This window comes from Bombina bombina, chromosome 2 (genome assembly GCF_027579735.1).
Source record: "Bombina bombina isolate aBomBom1 chromosome 2, aBomBom1.pri, whole genome shotgun sequence".
In the NCBI taxonomy this organism is placed as follows: Eukaryota; Metazoa; Chordata; class Amphibia; order Anura; family Bombinatoridae; genus Bombina; species Bombina bombina.
The window spans coordinates 909370366-909386258 of NC_069500.1; the positions used below are offsets into that span (position 1 = coordinate 909370366).

At 38.1% G+C, this 15893-nt stretch overlaps 1 protein-coding gene across 1 annotated transcript in view; it reads right to left on the minus strand.

The window, feature by feature from the left end:
* Nucleotides 1-15893, minus strand: part of LOC128647371 (C-X-C motif chemokine 13-like) — a 98202-nt gene that overhangs the window by 61923 nt on the left and 20386 nt on the right. Inside the window, exon 2 of the mRNA XM_053700156.1 lies at nucleotides 13165-13291. Within this exon, the coding sequence (XP_053556131.1) occupies nucleotides 13165-13291 (127 nt within the window). The remainder of the gene's footprint in view (nucleotides 1-13164; nucleotides 13292-15893) is intronic.

A 15893-nucleotide genomic window follows, 5' to 3' on the forward strand; every position in this document is an offset into this window, starting at 1 on the left:
CTTTCCTTTATAGGGCAGTAACTTTCAACACTCATTGCCTGAATATTGAAGCTCACAGTTACGTTTGCTTCCTTGTGCCATTCCTACTTGCTAATTGTAGATACAGCTGATTCCCTTGAGGATTTTCTACCTGACATCGTCTTCAGATTCATACGCATCCGGATCTACATCCTCAGCGTTCCGGAAACCAAGCCGCGCACACACAGCTTCTCACCGCCATCGGCGGTCACTGCTTAGCTCTGCTCTTATCGGATCTTTGTGGGGTATTGTATGTTGGCTATCTGGATAATACTTACCTTGCTTTGTATCCTCTAATTTACCTCACGTTTGAACTGACTTACTCTGTGCAGCAATGTTATACTTACGTTCCTAATTCAGTATAAGTTGTGCCATATAAAACCGCAACAAACTCTGCTCACTACTATCAGTAAAGTTTGGAACATCCAATTATGATATATTGTTTGTGTGGTTTGGATTGCTTGGAACTGTATATATTTTAGAATGTCTGTGTGTGTGCGTGAAGACAGGTTTTGACTTCAATACCTTTGAATTGCTATCTCAATATTAATTCTACCTGACTAAAAGTTATACCTACTCAGCTGTCTCAAACCTTTATGTTATTTACTAAAAGATTTCAAAAGTAACAATCTCACAGTATCTATTCAGGTAATTTAAACTACCATTACCTGCTTAGTTTACAAAAGAGAAACACATCCTTTATTTTTTGAAGGATTTTTGTTATATTTCAAACCCTTAATACAAAAGTGTACCAGTTACTACACACTCTGAGCTGACGCCATAGCAGACGCACCTAACATGGAGACTGAAATCCTCACAGCGATCGACACCCTGCTAGATAACTTCCAAGCAACACTCACCACCATCCTTTCCACGGCATTCCGTAGCATCTTGGATGGGCCGTCATTGGAGGCTTGCCTGTCTGACTATGCGGCTCAGCAGCATGTTTGCGATGGTGCCTTGGGGCCCCGGCATTGGACACCTACTATACTCACTGACTTGCCTGCTGATACAGGAGCAGCTCCTTCGATGCTGATGCAGACCACGCTACCTAACGTTCAGGCCCGTAGTGACTGGTCTCCTGGTCGCACGGATTACGATTCTCTGACGGCCACAGAAGATATAGCTCTGGGAAACTCACTGATCGGATGCTCTGCGAGGTCAGTGTGGAAGATAAGGAAGGCATTATTGCCTGATAGGCATAGCAATGACAATGAGCAGAGAATGACGATCATAATGGGGGACCTTGTTACACCTAAAGTCCACTTTCTTGGGGCTTGGTCAGATCGTTTAAGTTCTCCCACCTCCTGGATTTTCCAACAAGGATCCAAACAGCAGAAACTGCCAATTCTGATACAGCACGCAGCTAGAAAAGTTGGAGTGGGGTAGACTACTAGGCCCTGCATGGCGGCTTATTTGGCTATTCTGAATGTACTCTTAGTATAAGTTTATATATATCTGATTGGCTTTTCTTTAAATTTGGTTCTATTTCCATTTACATATTTAATGCTGTATGTTCAGTATGTATTTTCTGTGTTTCTGAGTGTTATACTAGACAGGCAGCACGCTGCTAGACAAATTTGTGAGAGATAGGCTATTAAGCCATACACAGAGATTTATTCTGAATATACTTTAGGCACTAGTTCGTATATATGATTGTTTGCCTTTTTTTTTAAATTTAGCCCTATTGCCATGTACATATTTTATGCTGTGTGCTCAGTATGTATTTTATGTTAAGAATGCTATATTAGACAGGCAGCTTGCTACTAGACAAATTTGGGAGAGATAGCATATTAAGCCCTACGCAGAGACTTCCTTGGTTAATGCAAATGTGCTTTTAGTATTAGTTAGCCTGCATGTTCAGCATATATGTTTTGTCAAGAATGCTATTATATACACTGTGTTTTGTTCTTTTTTAGCTGATGGAATGCCTTTAGTTATATAATGTACATACTAGATGTTCTGGTTTGTTTTTAAGCTGGCACATTTTGGGTTTTCTCTACTAGATTGAAGTCCAGGTTAGGCAGGACTAAACACCTCCTACCCTTTTTATTAGACCTTTAATACAGAATAGACAGCTATTTTTCTATACACCCTAGGCACTTATTAGCCAACATTAAGTACAAACTGCTAGTTTATGTATGTACATACCAGTTTTGGAGTTACCGTATAATAATAGTAGAACTAGGTCGGAAACACTGTAAACGGCTCTCATTCCCTTTGCTGGGCTGCCTGCGGCCGGAACAGCCTAGCAAACACGCCATGTTTGTACTGATAAAGCCATATTTAGAGGTATTTTAAATACAAAGCTGCAATACAGTTTTATAGACCACCTATATTAAGGTGAATAATAGCATTATAGTGCTAATTACGTCTCTCTAAATTGCATTATATGTATCTACTGTCCCAATTGAGGTACCTATACTATCTATTCTATGCTTCCCTATGAAGGTAACTCAGCATTCAATATATATACTCAACTGGTTCATTTAGTGTTCTTGGCTGTTGTAGCTATAGTCCCTTTTTGTTCATGCGGATAGAGCTAAAACAGTTTCATTATAATACCTAATTTGCCTTCAAGCTGATTTGTCTTGAGTGAGTTATTTTCATATCTTATTTGATTAGCCCTAGCAGACTGACACAGATCCCATATGCAAATCCCTACATTATGTTTAAGTGTGATTACCCATAGAAGTTATCGATATATCCCCCTGTACCCCTTAAAAGTTAAATGAGGTATTTTTCTATAGGTTCTTTTCTCAAGTTCTGGCATCTCAATAAACAAAGCAAAATACTGTGGTAAAAGTGTTGCTATATTTAATTCTGTTACTGAAAATATGTTACATTTGAGCAGTCATGGTATTTAATGCTGGACTACAATATTTCATAGTCATTATACAGATTATTGTTTGATATGCATTTCTGTTTGTTGATGCCGATCCTATATTTTATTGTAACATGATTCTTGAGACAAGTGAATCTTCAATGTATGATATGTGTTTTGAAAACCTCAATAAAAATATATAAAAAAATAAAAAATAAATAAAAAAGAACTCCCAAGTGGTTTCGGAAGGGTTTTTAAATGGTGTATCGGAGTATGGCAGTGGTCATACGGATCCTGTGTACCTTTGAGGTGAGCTAGCTGGGGATCTCCCAATTCTCCCAGACTGCCTGATTTGCACTTTGTGCTAAGTGCATCATTCTTGTGAGTATCCTTCTTTTGGGATTACTGTTTAAGAGGGAAAACTAAGTTACATTGATATTGTGCCATTGGAGCACCTTTTTGTTGTTGTTACAGTGTATTGGTGATGTGTTTTTAAAAAGAGTTGACCCTGGCATAGGACTAGAGGACTTCAGAGTGGCATCTCTATTATCTTTTGGACTACTTGCTTAGTGGGACTAAGACACATTTGTTTGAATTTCACCCTTCAGACTTTGGGTTTACACTCGCCAATATTGAGCACGTCAGGTTAATGCACATCCATTTAGTCTTATTATGTTACTTTTGCGCTTTGGCTGGTTTATGCATGTCAGGTTAGCGCACGTTTATCCATGTCTATATGCACGTTGTGTTTTGGCTTGCTAAATTCCTTATAGCTGTCATTTTTTTATGCCCGTCTATTAATACTGATGACCATTATCTGACTATCGGATGTAATGTTAATGTCTCCTGCTTTGTTTTGCAGTTTGGCTTAGTGTGCATTGTACATGTGAGTTTATCTAAAAAGCTACAAACAAGGGGGTACGTGATTTCCATTCCTCAAGAGCTTGTTAAGGGGGTTATAATGTTTATTGCATTGCTTTGTCAAATGCTATAATGGAGCTATCTGATTCTGTCCCTAAATCTATCCCAGGAATTGAGTCCCCTGAACACCTTTCTACTATTAGATGTGCGTATTGTAGAAGAGCTGAGGTACCTTCTCCAGCTCATTTATGTTACTCATGTTTAGAATTATTATTGCAATCAGACCAACCTAATGATATTTCTTTGGGTATTAATGCACATTCTGTTTGTTCATTAAAGGAGAATATTAGTGATGTTTCAACTAGTGTGATTGTTTTTTTATCAAGGCTGCAGTTTCTAAGGCACTGGCTGCTCTTTTACCTTCAAACAACCATAAAAGGTGAGTTCAGATGTTACCTTCTACAAGTTCTATGTGCCCAGAGATACGGTTATGTTTTCAGATGGTGAAGTTTCCTCTGGTGATGAGGAATCTTTAAGTGATGTTGAACCTGATATTTCCGCTATTTTGTTTAAGTTGAGGTCAGTTTTTAAGACTGTTGTTAATCTCCCTGAGGATTTCCTTATTCCTAATGCTGTATCTAAAATTATTTCTAGTGAATGGTCTAAGCCAGGTAATTAATTTAATCCTTCTGTAAGGTTTCTGATTTTTGGGAAACTGTTTCTAAGGTTGATGCAACTATTCCTTTGGAAGACAGTACTTATTTTAAAGGTCCTTTGGATAGAAAATTAGAGTCTTTTCATACAAGGGCCTTTTTACAAGCAGGTTATTTGCTCAGCTGTTTATGGCTGCGTCTTCAACTTACTGGCTATCTAGTCTTTCAGAACAGTGTTCTGATGACTCTGCTGGTGGAAATCTTTTGGGTTTACTCAAAAGTGCCAATACATTTATTTGTGACGCTGTGTTCGATATTATGAAGAATAATGTCAAAAGAATGTCTTTGGCAGTCCTTGCCAGGTGAGCCGTATTGCTTAAATCCTGGTCTGCTGATATGGTTTAAAAATCCAAATTATTAACTCTTTCCTTTCATGGAAAGAAATTGTTTCTGATTTAGATTCTCTAATATCTACTGTTACTGGAGGTGAAGGGACTTTTCTTCCTCAAGACAACAAGTCTAGAGGGAAATCTAAATCTTCCAATAGTTTTTGTTTCTTTTGTCAGAATAAGGAACACAAGGTTGACTCCTCTGCTCATAAGCAAGGCACCTCTGGTTCAGTCTGGACACCCAGTGATTACTAAAGCAAGTCAAAGCAGTATAAGAAATATATCCCTACTACTAAAACTGCATGAAAGTGCAGCCCCTGGTCCAGAGGTTCTGGTAGGGGACAGGTTAAGCCTCTTTCCAGATCACTGGGTTCTGAATATAGTTTCTCAGGGATATTGAAAAGGATTCAGAACAAGGCCTCCCAAAGGTAGATGTTTTCTGTCCAATGTTCCAAGGAATCCTGTAAAAGTTAAAGCTTTTTTTCCAGTCTATCTCAGATCTGGAAGCTAGGGGAGTGATTGCACCAATTTCTTTGCAGGAACAGGGGATGCAGGGATGCAATTTTATTGAAATCTCTTCATTGTTCCAAAGAAGGAAGGTACTTTCAGACCAGTTCTGGATCTAAAAGCTCTAAACAAGTTTGTAAGGATTACTTTTCTCAAAATGGAAATTATTCAGACTATTCTGCCTTCTGTTCAGCAAGGCCAGATTATTTCCACAATAGATTTAAAGGATGCTTGCCTTCATGTTCCAATTCACAGAGAACATTTGCAGTTTCTGAAATTTGCTTTCCTGGACAAGCATTTTCAATTCATTGCTCTACCATTTGGTCTGGCTACAGCTCCAAGAATATTCACAAAGGTTCTTGGTGTTCTTTTGTCTGTGATCAGTACTCAGGGTATTTCCATACCTGGATGACATCTTGGTTCAAGCTCCCAGAATCTCAAATCAACCAACTCTTGTTGTTTCTTCAACAACATGGTTGGCGGATCAATTTTCCAATAAGTTCTTTGATTGCTCAAACAAAGGTAACTTTTTGGGTTTTCAAATAGATTCAGTCCCCATCTTTCCCCTTGGTTGCTCTTTGTATTGAAGAACTAGGTCTAATTATTGCAGCTTCAGATGCAATTCCATTTGCTCATTTTCATATAAGACATCTTCAGCTTTGTATGCTTTGTCAATTGTGCAGAGATTATACTCAGCTGTCTCAAAGGATATTTTTGTATCCCAATATGTCAGTCTCTGACTTGGTGACTGGATCATCAGTTTATTATTCAGTTTATAATTCTTTTGCTTTCCCTACCTGGACTATAATCACTATAGATGTAAGTCTCTCAGGTTGGGGAGTGGTTTGTGTTTTTTTTTTAGAGCACAGGGAGTTTGTGGGAGGCGACATTACCTATAAATGTTCTAGAACCCTGTGCAATTTTCAGTGCTCTTCAAGCTGGGCTTCTGTTGAAAAGAAAGTCTTATCTCATTTTCTAGAGATACAATGTCACAGCAGCGTCAACCATCAGGGGAGAACTCACAGTTTCCTAGCCGTGAGGTAGGTGTCTCAAATTTTCTAATTGCGATTCATATTTCGAGGGTAAACTTCACAGGCACTTTGTGAGGTCCAGTGATCCTCAAGCAGAGTTATTGGATGCTCTAGTAGTTCCTTGGTCATTTTAGATTGCTTATCTGTTTCATCCTCTGGTACTTATACCCAAAGGGATTTACAAAATAAGCCAGTAATTATGATTGCCCCAGCTTGGCCTCACAGGATTTGGTATGCATATCTAGTTTAGATGTCCAGCTGTCCTCCTTGACCTCTGCATCCGAGGTCAGACCTTCTGTCTTAAGGTCCCTTTTTGCATCCAGATCTCAAGTCTCTGAACTTGATGGTATTGAAATTGAACGGTTAATCCTTAGACATAGGGGTGTCTCTGATTCTGTGATTGAAACCTTGTTAGCTTGCAACTAGGAAAATCTATTATAAGGCCTGGAAGGCATTTTTTTCTTGGTGCATAGATCATGGTTTTTTTAAATTTCATTCTTCCAGGATTCCTAGGATTTTGCAGGATCGTCTGGAAAAGGGCTTATCTGTTCTCTGAAGGGGCAGATTTCTGCTCTTTCAGTTTTATTCTATAGGAAGATTGCTAATCTTCCTGATATTCATGGTTTTGTTCAGGCTTTGGTTCATATTAAACCCGTAATCAAGCCAATTTCTCCTCTATGGAATCTTAACTTGGTGTTAAGGGTTTTTCAGGGTCCTCCCTTTGAATCTATGCATAAGGTGGATATTAAACAGTTTTCCTGGAAAGTGTCATTTCTTTTGGCTAAGAGTTTCTGAATTATCTACTCTTTCTTGTGATCCTCCTTATCTAATTTTTCATCAGGATAAGGCGGTTTTACAAACTACGTTTTACAAACTACGTTTTACTTTTTGCCTAAGGTTGTTTTTCCTCAGACAACATTAGTAAAGAGATTGTTGTTCCTTTTTTGTGTCCTAATCCCAAGAATGCTTCAGAGAGATATTTGCATAATTTGGATGTTGCTTGGGCATCGACATATTACATTGATGCTAGTAAGGACTTTAGACAAACTTCTGGTTTGTTCATTCACTTTTCTGGTTCTAAGAAAGGTTAGAAAGATTCTGCTGCTTCTTGGTACTATTGGTTGAAACTTTTGATACACAAGGCTTACTTGGAGGCAGGTCAGCCTCCACTGTAATGGATTACTGCTCATTCTACTAAATCAGTTGCCACTTCCTGGGTCTTTGAGAATGAGGCTTCAGTTTAACAGATTTACAAGGCAGCTACTTGGTCTTCTTTGCATACCTTTACAAAATGTGTCTTTTGTCATATGGATATTAATCAAGCAGACAGGCTGTTAAGTAACTTGAAAGCATAGACAAATGGGCAGTATTGTCCTTGTAGTAAGGTCAATTCCCTTCTGTGACCCCCCACATAGTGTGGTATACGAAAAACATAGAAACACAGTTCCTCCTACAAATTCAAGTTCAAGTCAAATATCCATAATGTCCCCTCTTAATCAGGAGCTCCAAACATATCTGATCGATATCCAAGTCCTGGTAGACTGTACTGCATGTAAGGCAAAGCAATTTGCTTCCCCGGTACCTGTAAAACTTTTCCACCATAGTCTCTGCCAAAGTCAGCAGCATGTAGAGAAAGTTTTTTGGGAGGCAATAAGTGTGGTCACGTGACAATAACCACCGATGCCAATGCACATTTCACCCCCTACGTCACTTAGTAGACATGGCTTCCTCAGGGCTAGTTAGTTCATCTCCTTCTGGAGATTAAATACCTATACATGCTCCACCCAAGAGGCAGGTGAAAGTATATACAATGGTGAATTCAAACAGAAATATATACAATTTATTAAAGTTACAGTATTATTAAAGTTACAGTATAGTTATAAATACTACAAAGTTATAGCGACTTTCACAAAGTCAGGTAGAACCAAGAATAAAGAGCATAATTCAAACTAATTAAATTCTGAAAAATAGATAAACATTTCATTACATATGAACCAACGTAAGGACAGACAAAGGAGGACGGAGCTGATTATTACCCTAAGAAGCTAGTCATATCTAGTTTATCATAAATACCATGAGGTACTAGAGTCCTGAGAGTTTAGATCCATTTGCACTCTTTCTGTAGGAGGCACTTGTCATGATCCCCTCTATGATTTTAAGACATTAAGGATCACTATTATGTTTCATCTGGAAGCGTCTTGCCACATTACTTGTCTAAACCTTAAATTTCACATCATTGCTGTGTTTTTTGATTCTATCTTTAAAAATTATCTTTGTTTTCCCAACATAAACTAAGCTATGTGTGCCCCCACCTATGCATGTCTCCATCTAGGTAAATGGGAGATGGAAGCTGTTTACCAAAATCAGCTGTTTAATGATCGCGTTCACTTCTGGCTAAGATACGTGGATGATAACCTTCTCATTTGGGAAGGAGTCTTAATCACTTGCAAACATTTGTCCATGAACTAAACCGTAATACTTACAATATTCACCTGACTCTTCAATTTAGTCCTACTGAAATTTCCTTCCTGGGTGTGAAAATAACCAGTGATAAAGGGGTTCTTGTCACTGAAAACTACAGAAAAGAAACCACCACTAAAAGCATTTTGATGACTTCTAGCCATTATCCCACCCATATGATAAGAGGAATTCCTAAGGGGCAATTTCTATGCTTGCGTCAAAATTGCTCCCCTAAAAAAAGTTTGATAAACACGCAAAAGAGATGCAAGAAAGGTTTATAGCCAGAGGGTATTCTAAGAGAAGCACAAAAGCTAGGATCATGGCTAAAAAAAAAATTAGAGATGATCTGCATTTTAGAAAGTAAGTAGCTAAGACATCTACTATAAGGCTAATCACTAATTATAACGGTCACTGGAATAGTTTGAATAATATTCTGAGAAAACATTGGCCCCTGTTAACCAATGATACAAACATTGTTCAAGAAGTTGGGGAATTTCCTAGCCTTACTGCTAAATGGGCTTCTAACATGCGTGACAAACTTGTAAGGACTAATTTTGTTCCCACTCAATCTAAAACTAACTGGCTTAAAAGCCATCTTCCCATTCCCATAGAGAATTTTCCTTGTGGGAAATGTGTCACCTGTGAGTTTATGAAAAGAACCACATTTTTCGAAGGTAACAGTGGCAAACAATTTCAGATAAAACACTTATTTAATTGTAATACTGAGGGATTGGTCTATCTACTTGAATGTCCTTGCCCCAGATTTTATGTTGGGAAAACCAAGATAATTTTTAAAGATAGAATAAACGAACACAGAGATGATGTGAAATTTAAGGTTGAGACAAGTAGTGTGACAATACACTTCCAGATGAAACATAATAGTGATCCTGAATGCCTTAAATTCATAGGCATTGATAAAGGTCTACTTCATGGTAGAGGAGGGGATTATGACAAGTGCCTCCTACAGAAAGAGTGAGAATGGTCTACACTCTCAGGACTCTAGTACGTCACCGTATGAATGAGAAACTAGATATGGCTAGCTTCTTTGTCTGTCCTTACGTTGGTTCATATGTAATGAAATGTTAATCTATCTATTTTTCAGAATTTGAATTAGTTTAAATTATGCCCTATATTTTTGGTTCTATCTGACTTTGTGAAAGTCGCTATAACTTTGTAGTATTATGTATGTACTTTATAACTATACTGTCACTTTAATAAATTGTATATATCTAGGCTGACCATATTGCGGCTTTAAGAAGGAACACATATGAAAAATACATATGTGAGGGTTCTTATACAAAACCATTTCTGAAAACAGCCCTGAAATATGTATTTTTCATATGTGTCCCTTTTTAAAGCGGCAATATGGTCAGCCTATATATATCTCTGTTTGAATGCACCATTGTATATACTTTCACCTGCCTCTTGGGTGGAGCATGTATCAGTATTTAATCTCCAGAAGGAGATGAACTAACTAGCCCTGAGGAAGTCCCGTCTACTAAGTGACGTAGGGGATGAAACGTGCGTAGACATTGGTTATTGTCATGTAATCCACGCCCAGCGCATCGCAAAGAACTTTCTTTATCTACATGCTGCTGACTTTGGCAGAAAAGTTTTATAAGCACAGGGAAAGCTAATCGCTTTGCCTGACATGCAGTACAGTCTACCAGGACTTGGATATCGATATAACTGTGTTTCTATGTTTCTCGTATAGGCACTTATTAAATATATAGTTTATCCATGTATTTGCAAAAGAGTGTTGTATCCCCTATCTTTATTTAGGAGCATTTGTTATGGTGTGTCCTTTGTCTCTTCTTATAGTCAGTTGTTTGAATTGATGTCTATAGGGTCTGCACTGCATTGAATTATATATCGCTCTTTGTTCTTTGGATTCTTAGGGTAGATTTAACAAGGGCCGAATGGCTCTTGTTCCCCTTGTTTCCGTGAGAGCCTTCAAGCTCGCCGGAAGCAGCAGTTATGAAGCAGTGGTCTTAAGACTGCTGCTCCATAACTGATCCACTGTCTCTGAGGCTGCGGTCTGATCGGGCTGATTGACACACCCTGTTAGTGGCCCATTGGTAGCGAATCTGCAGGGGGCGGCATTGCGCAAGCAGTTCTGGTGAACTGCTTGTGTAATGATAAATCCCGACAGCGTATGCTGTCGGCATTCAGCGATGTCTGTCGGACATGATATGCTACATCGTATTATGTCTAACAGACATTGGTAAATCTACCCCTTAGAGTTGTCCTAGTGTTAATATCAGCCATTTGTTCTCTATTTGCTTGCAATAATTTTTGCTTTACTGATAAATTCATTTCTTTTATGGGGGTGAGAGTCAACGAGACCCCACCCTGCTCTTATTTGTTTGCCTATAAATCAGACTGAGCTATCAGTGAGGTGGGGGAGGTGTTATAGAGTTCCTGGGGTTTGGGAATCTTTGCCTCCTCCTAGTGATGGGGAAGAGTAATGGATTGTGGACTCTAACCACAATGAAATAAATACATTTATCAGGTAAGCATAAATTGTGTTTTTTGTGCTCCACTTGTAATCTTGCCCTGTATATGGTACTTGGGCAGTTCAATAAATTCAAATTGGGGTTTTTGTGAAGGATTTTACTGGCATAGAAATAAAAAATGCCAAATTGACATAAGTTGCATACAATGTTTTATCGTGGCAAATTTCTAACAGGCTGGAAAAGGGATTTGTCAAAATTTCACTGCAACAGTGTGAAACATATCACTAATAATCAACATAACTGAATTCATTAGAGCCTGTAATTGTTTCCACTGCTGATCCTGAAACACCTGAGCAGAACGCAGCCTGTGATTGGTGAGGCTCTGCCACTGTTAATTGGCTGATATGCCATGCCTGGCCAGGACCAGCAATTCTATCACATAGCTGGGTCTTTACCTATGTGTTTAACCATTGTTAAACCAATTGTTGTGTTTAACAATGACATGCTCTAACAAATTAGATTCTAGAATGTTTGCATTCGGATGTCCCTTTTACAATGTTTTATGATTTCTCATTAAGGGGTATTTTTTTTTACACTTTTTTGCATTACATGGTGAGTTCTCTCTATTTATTTAAAGTGTGTTTGTTGGCTTATAGTAATAATCTTCCAGATATTTTGCAGATGGTTGTTTCCTTTTATAAACAATAATAACATTTTATTTTTATTCAACATATTACTAATAAAACTATTGACACATGGCTAAAACTAGAAATATATATATTTTTCTTTTTTTTCTTTAAAGGGACACTAAACCCAATTTTTTTATTTTGTGATTCAGACAGAGCATGTAATTTTAAGCAACTTTCTAATTTACTCCTATTATCAAATTTTCTTCATTCTCTTGGAATCTTTATTTGAAATGCAAGAATGTAAGTTTAGATGCCGGCCCATTTTTGGTGAATAACCTGGGTTATTCTTGCTGATTGGTGGATAAATTCATCCACCAATAAAAAGTGCTTTCCAGAGGTCTGAACCAAAAAAGAAGCTTAGATGCCTTCTTTTTCAAATAAAGATAGCAAGTGAACGAAGAAAAATTGATAATAGGAGTAAATTAGAAAGTTGCTTAAAATTGCATGTTCTATCTGAATCACGGAAGAAAAAAAATTGGGTTCAGTGTCCCTTTAAGTATAGGCAGCTATTGTTAACAGATAAAGTACCATGCAGCTATACTAAAATTTTTGAAAATGTAAATGATTATTTACATATTTAGTGACAATCTTTTATTATTTACATTTTAAATTATTCTCTGCAAGTATTAAAAGGGACATTCTAGGGGGGAAATGTTGCAACCCTTCAACATGGTTAAACTGCTTTTCGTCTTCTTGGAACCAGCAGTTCTCTGCAGCTCACGAGTGGTACATTAAAGAGACAGTAAAATCAAAATTTAATTTTCATGATTCAGTTTAAGCATGCAGTTTTTAAATAACTTTTCAATTAAGTTTTGTTATCAAATTTGCTTTATTCTCTTGGTATCCATTGCTGAAAAGTATAACCAGGTAGGCTCAAGATCAGCAATGCACTTCTGGGACAAAGGTAGTGATTGGTGGCTACTGTAATATGGTTCTTGTCATTGGCTCAACTAATGTGCTCAGCTAGCTCCCAGTAGTGCCTCGTTGCTCCTGGGCCTACCTAGGTATGCTTTTCAACAAAGGATACCAAAAGTACAAAGACATTTGACAATAGAAGTAAATTGTAAAGTTATTTAAAATGGTATGTTCTGTTTCCATCATGAAAGTCCCTTTAATTGTGAGGTAAACACATAGATCTGCACGATCTGTAGGGCTAACATTACATGCTCTAATGAATAAGATGTTTGCACTATAATGTCCCTTTAATGGTTACATTTGTTGTTGTTTAATTCCTTATTTATTTTTACTTTTGACACAGGAACATATCTATACTTACAAAATTTCCATTTTTCTGCAGTTACCCCCTTTAGGGAAGATCTCAATATTTTTATACAATGATGGTAACACAAAGCTTCTGGTTTCTCTAAGGCACCGGCATCTTCTTCCAGTGTCCCAGGGCAATCCTGTGGAAGGTTTTGAAATGTCAGGCTACTGAGACATATTTTGTAGAAATCTTTTCATGAATTAACTACATGCTGCGGGTTTTCTAGGAAGGGCTAATCACTAAGGTTGCCAGGTGTCCGGTATTCAACCAGAAAGTCCAGTATTTCTACAGACTGTCCAGTAAAATCTACAAAAAAAGTACTGGACACTTAAAGGGACAGTCTACTGCAGAATTTTTATTGTTTATAAAATAGATAATCCCTTTATTACCCATTCCCCAGTTTTGCACAACCAACACAGTTATATTAATATACTTTTTACCTCTGTGATTACCTTGTATCTAAGCCTCTGCAGACTGCACCCTTATTTCAGTTCTTTTTAAAGACTTGGGCCACGATCCGATATACGGCGCAGGTTTCGGGGCAAGCGTGGAAACCTGTGATGCCCGTAGTTTCAGCTCGCAACTCCAGCTATCCCATATACGGCGCCGCCAGATGCTAAAGTGCTGTAAGTCTGACAAACTAGCGATGTCCAGAAATCTGCGTAAGTACAAATTTCTGGAGTCGCCAGTGACTTACGGCACTTTAGAAACTGCCGCTGCATAAAAAGCCTGACTAAGTTATTAAATATCCCGTTACTGTCTAACACGCCTCCCAAACATAGCCCGACACGTATACCCCTCTATCCGCAATCCCCCCTCTCACTCCTAATAATATATTAACCCCTAAACCGCCGCTCCCGGTCCCCACCGCCAGCTACATTATCTATATTACCCCCTAATCTGATCCCCCTAAACTGCCGCTAGCTATATTAAATGTTTTACCCCCTAATGTGAGCCCCCTACTCCGCCGCCACCTACATTAACTATGTTACCCCCTAATATGATCCCCCTACACCGCCGCCACCTATTTAAACTATATTAACCCCTAATGTGAGCCCCCTACACTGCCGCCACCTATTTAAACTATATTAACCCCTAATATGATCCCGACGCCACCTATGTACTACCCCCTAATCTGACCCCTTTACACCGCCGTCACCTATATATGTACTACCCCCTAATCTGACCCCCTTACACCACCGCCACCTATATTAAATTAATTAACCCCTAAAATACTAACATTTCCCTACCACTAAACCTTAGTCTAACCCTACAAATAGCCCTGAAAAGGGCTTTTTGCGGGGCATTGCCCCAAAGTAACCAGCTCTTTTACCAGCCCTTAAAAGGGCTTTTTGCGGGGCATTGTCAGAAAGTAATTAGCTCTTTTGCCTGTAATCTAAATCCCCCTACACCGCCGCCACCTATAATAAATGTATTACCCCCTAATCTACTCCCCCTACACCGCCGCCACCTATATTAACTAAATTAACCCCTAATCTAATCCCCCCATACCGCCGCCACCTATATTAAAATTATTAACCCCTAATCTAATCACCCTATACCGCCGCCACCTATATTAACTATATTAACCCTAATTATATTAGGGTTAATATAGTTAATATAGTTATTATATTATATATATTAACCCTATCTAACTCTAACACCCCTAACTTAATTATTATTAAAATAAATCTAAATAATATTAATAATATTAACTAAATTATTCCTATTTAAAACTAAAGACTTACCTATAAAATAAACCCTAAGATAGCTAAAATATAATTAATAATTACATTGTAGCTATTTTAGGGTTTATATTTATTTTACAGGTAACTTGGTATTTATTTTAACTAGGTACAATAGCTATTAAATAGTTAATAACTATTTAATAGCTACCTAGTTAAAATAATTACCAATTTACCTGTAAAATAAATCCTAACCTAAGTTACAAATACACCTACACTATCAATAAATTAAATAAACTACAAATATCTAAACTAAAATACAATTAAATACACTAAACTAAATTACAAAAACAAACACTAAATTACAAAAAATAAAAAGATTACAAGATTTTTAAGCTAATTACACCTATTCTAAGCCCCCTAATAAAATAACAAAGCCCCCCAAAATAAAAAAATGTCCCTACCCTAATCTAAATTACAAAAGTAAACAGCTCTATTACCAGCCCTTAAAAGGGCCTTTTATGGGGCATTGCCCCAAAGTAATCAGCTCTTTTACCTGTAAAAAATACAACAACCCCCCCCCATTACAACCCACCACCCACATACCCCTATTCTAACCCACCCAATCCCCCCTTATAAAACCTAAGTCTAACCCCCAAGTGCTCCTTACCTGTCCTGAAGACCGGCGGAGAAGGTCCTGTTCCAGGCGGAGAAGTCTTCTTCCAGGCGGCGACCTCTTCTTCTTCCAGGATCTAGCCGGCGCAGAGCGGAGGAGTTGAAGACCGATGACCGCGGATCTGAAGACCGTCCATCTGGAACTGAAGACCGGCAATGCTGGAACTGAAGACCGGAGCCGGAGCGTGGAGGATCCTCTTCATACGATCGCCGCCGTACACTGAATAGGAATTCAAGGTACGCGATTAAAAATGGCGTCCCTTGAATTCCTATTGGCTGATTTGAGCCTTCAAATTCAAATCAGCCAATCGGATGCGAGCTACTTTAATTCTATTGGCTGATTTGAATAGCCAATAGAATAAGAGCTACTGTAAATATATT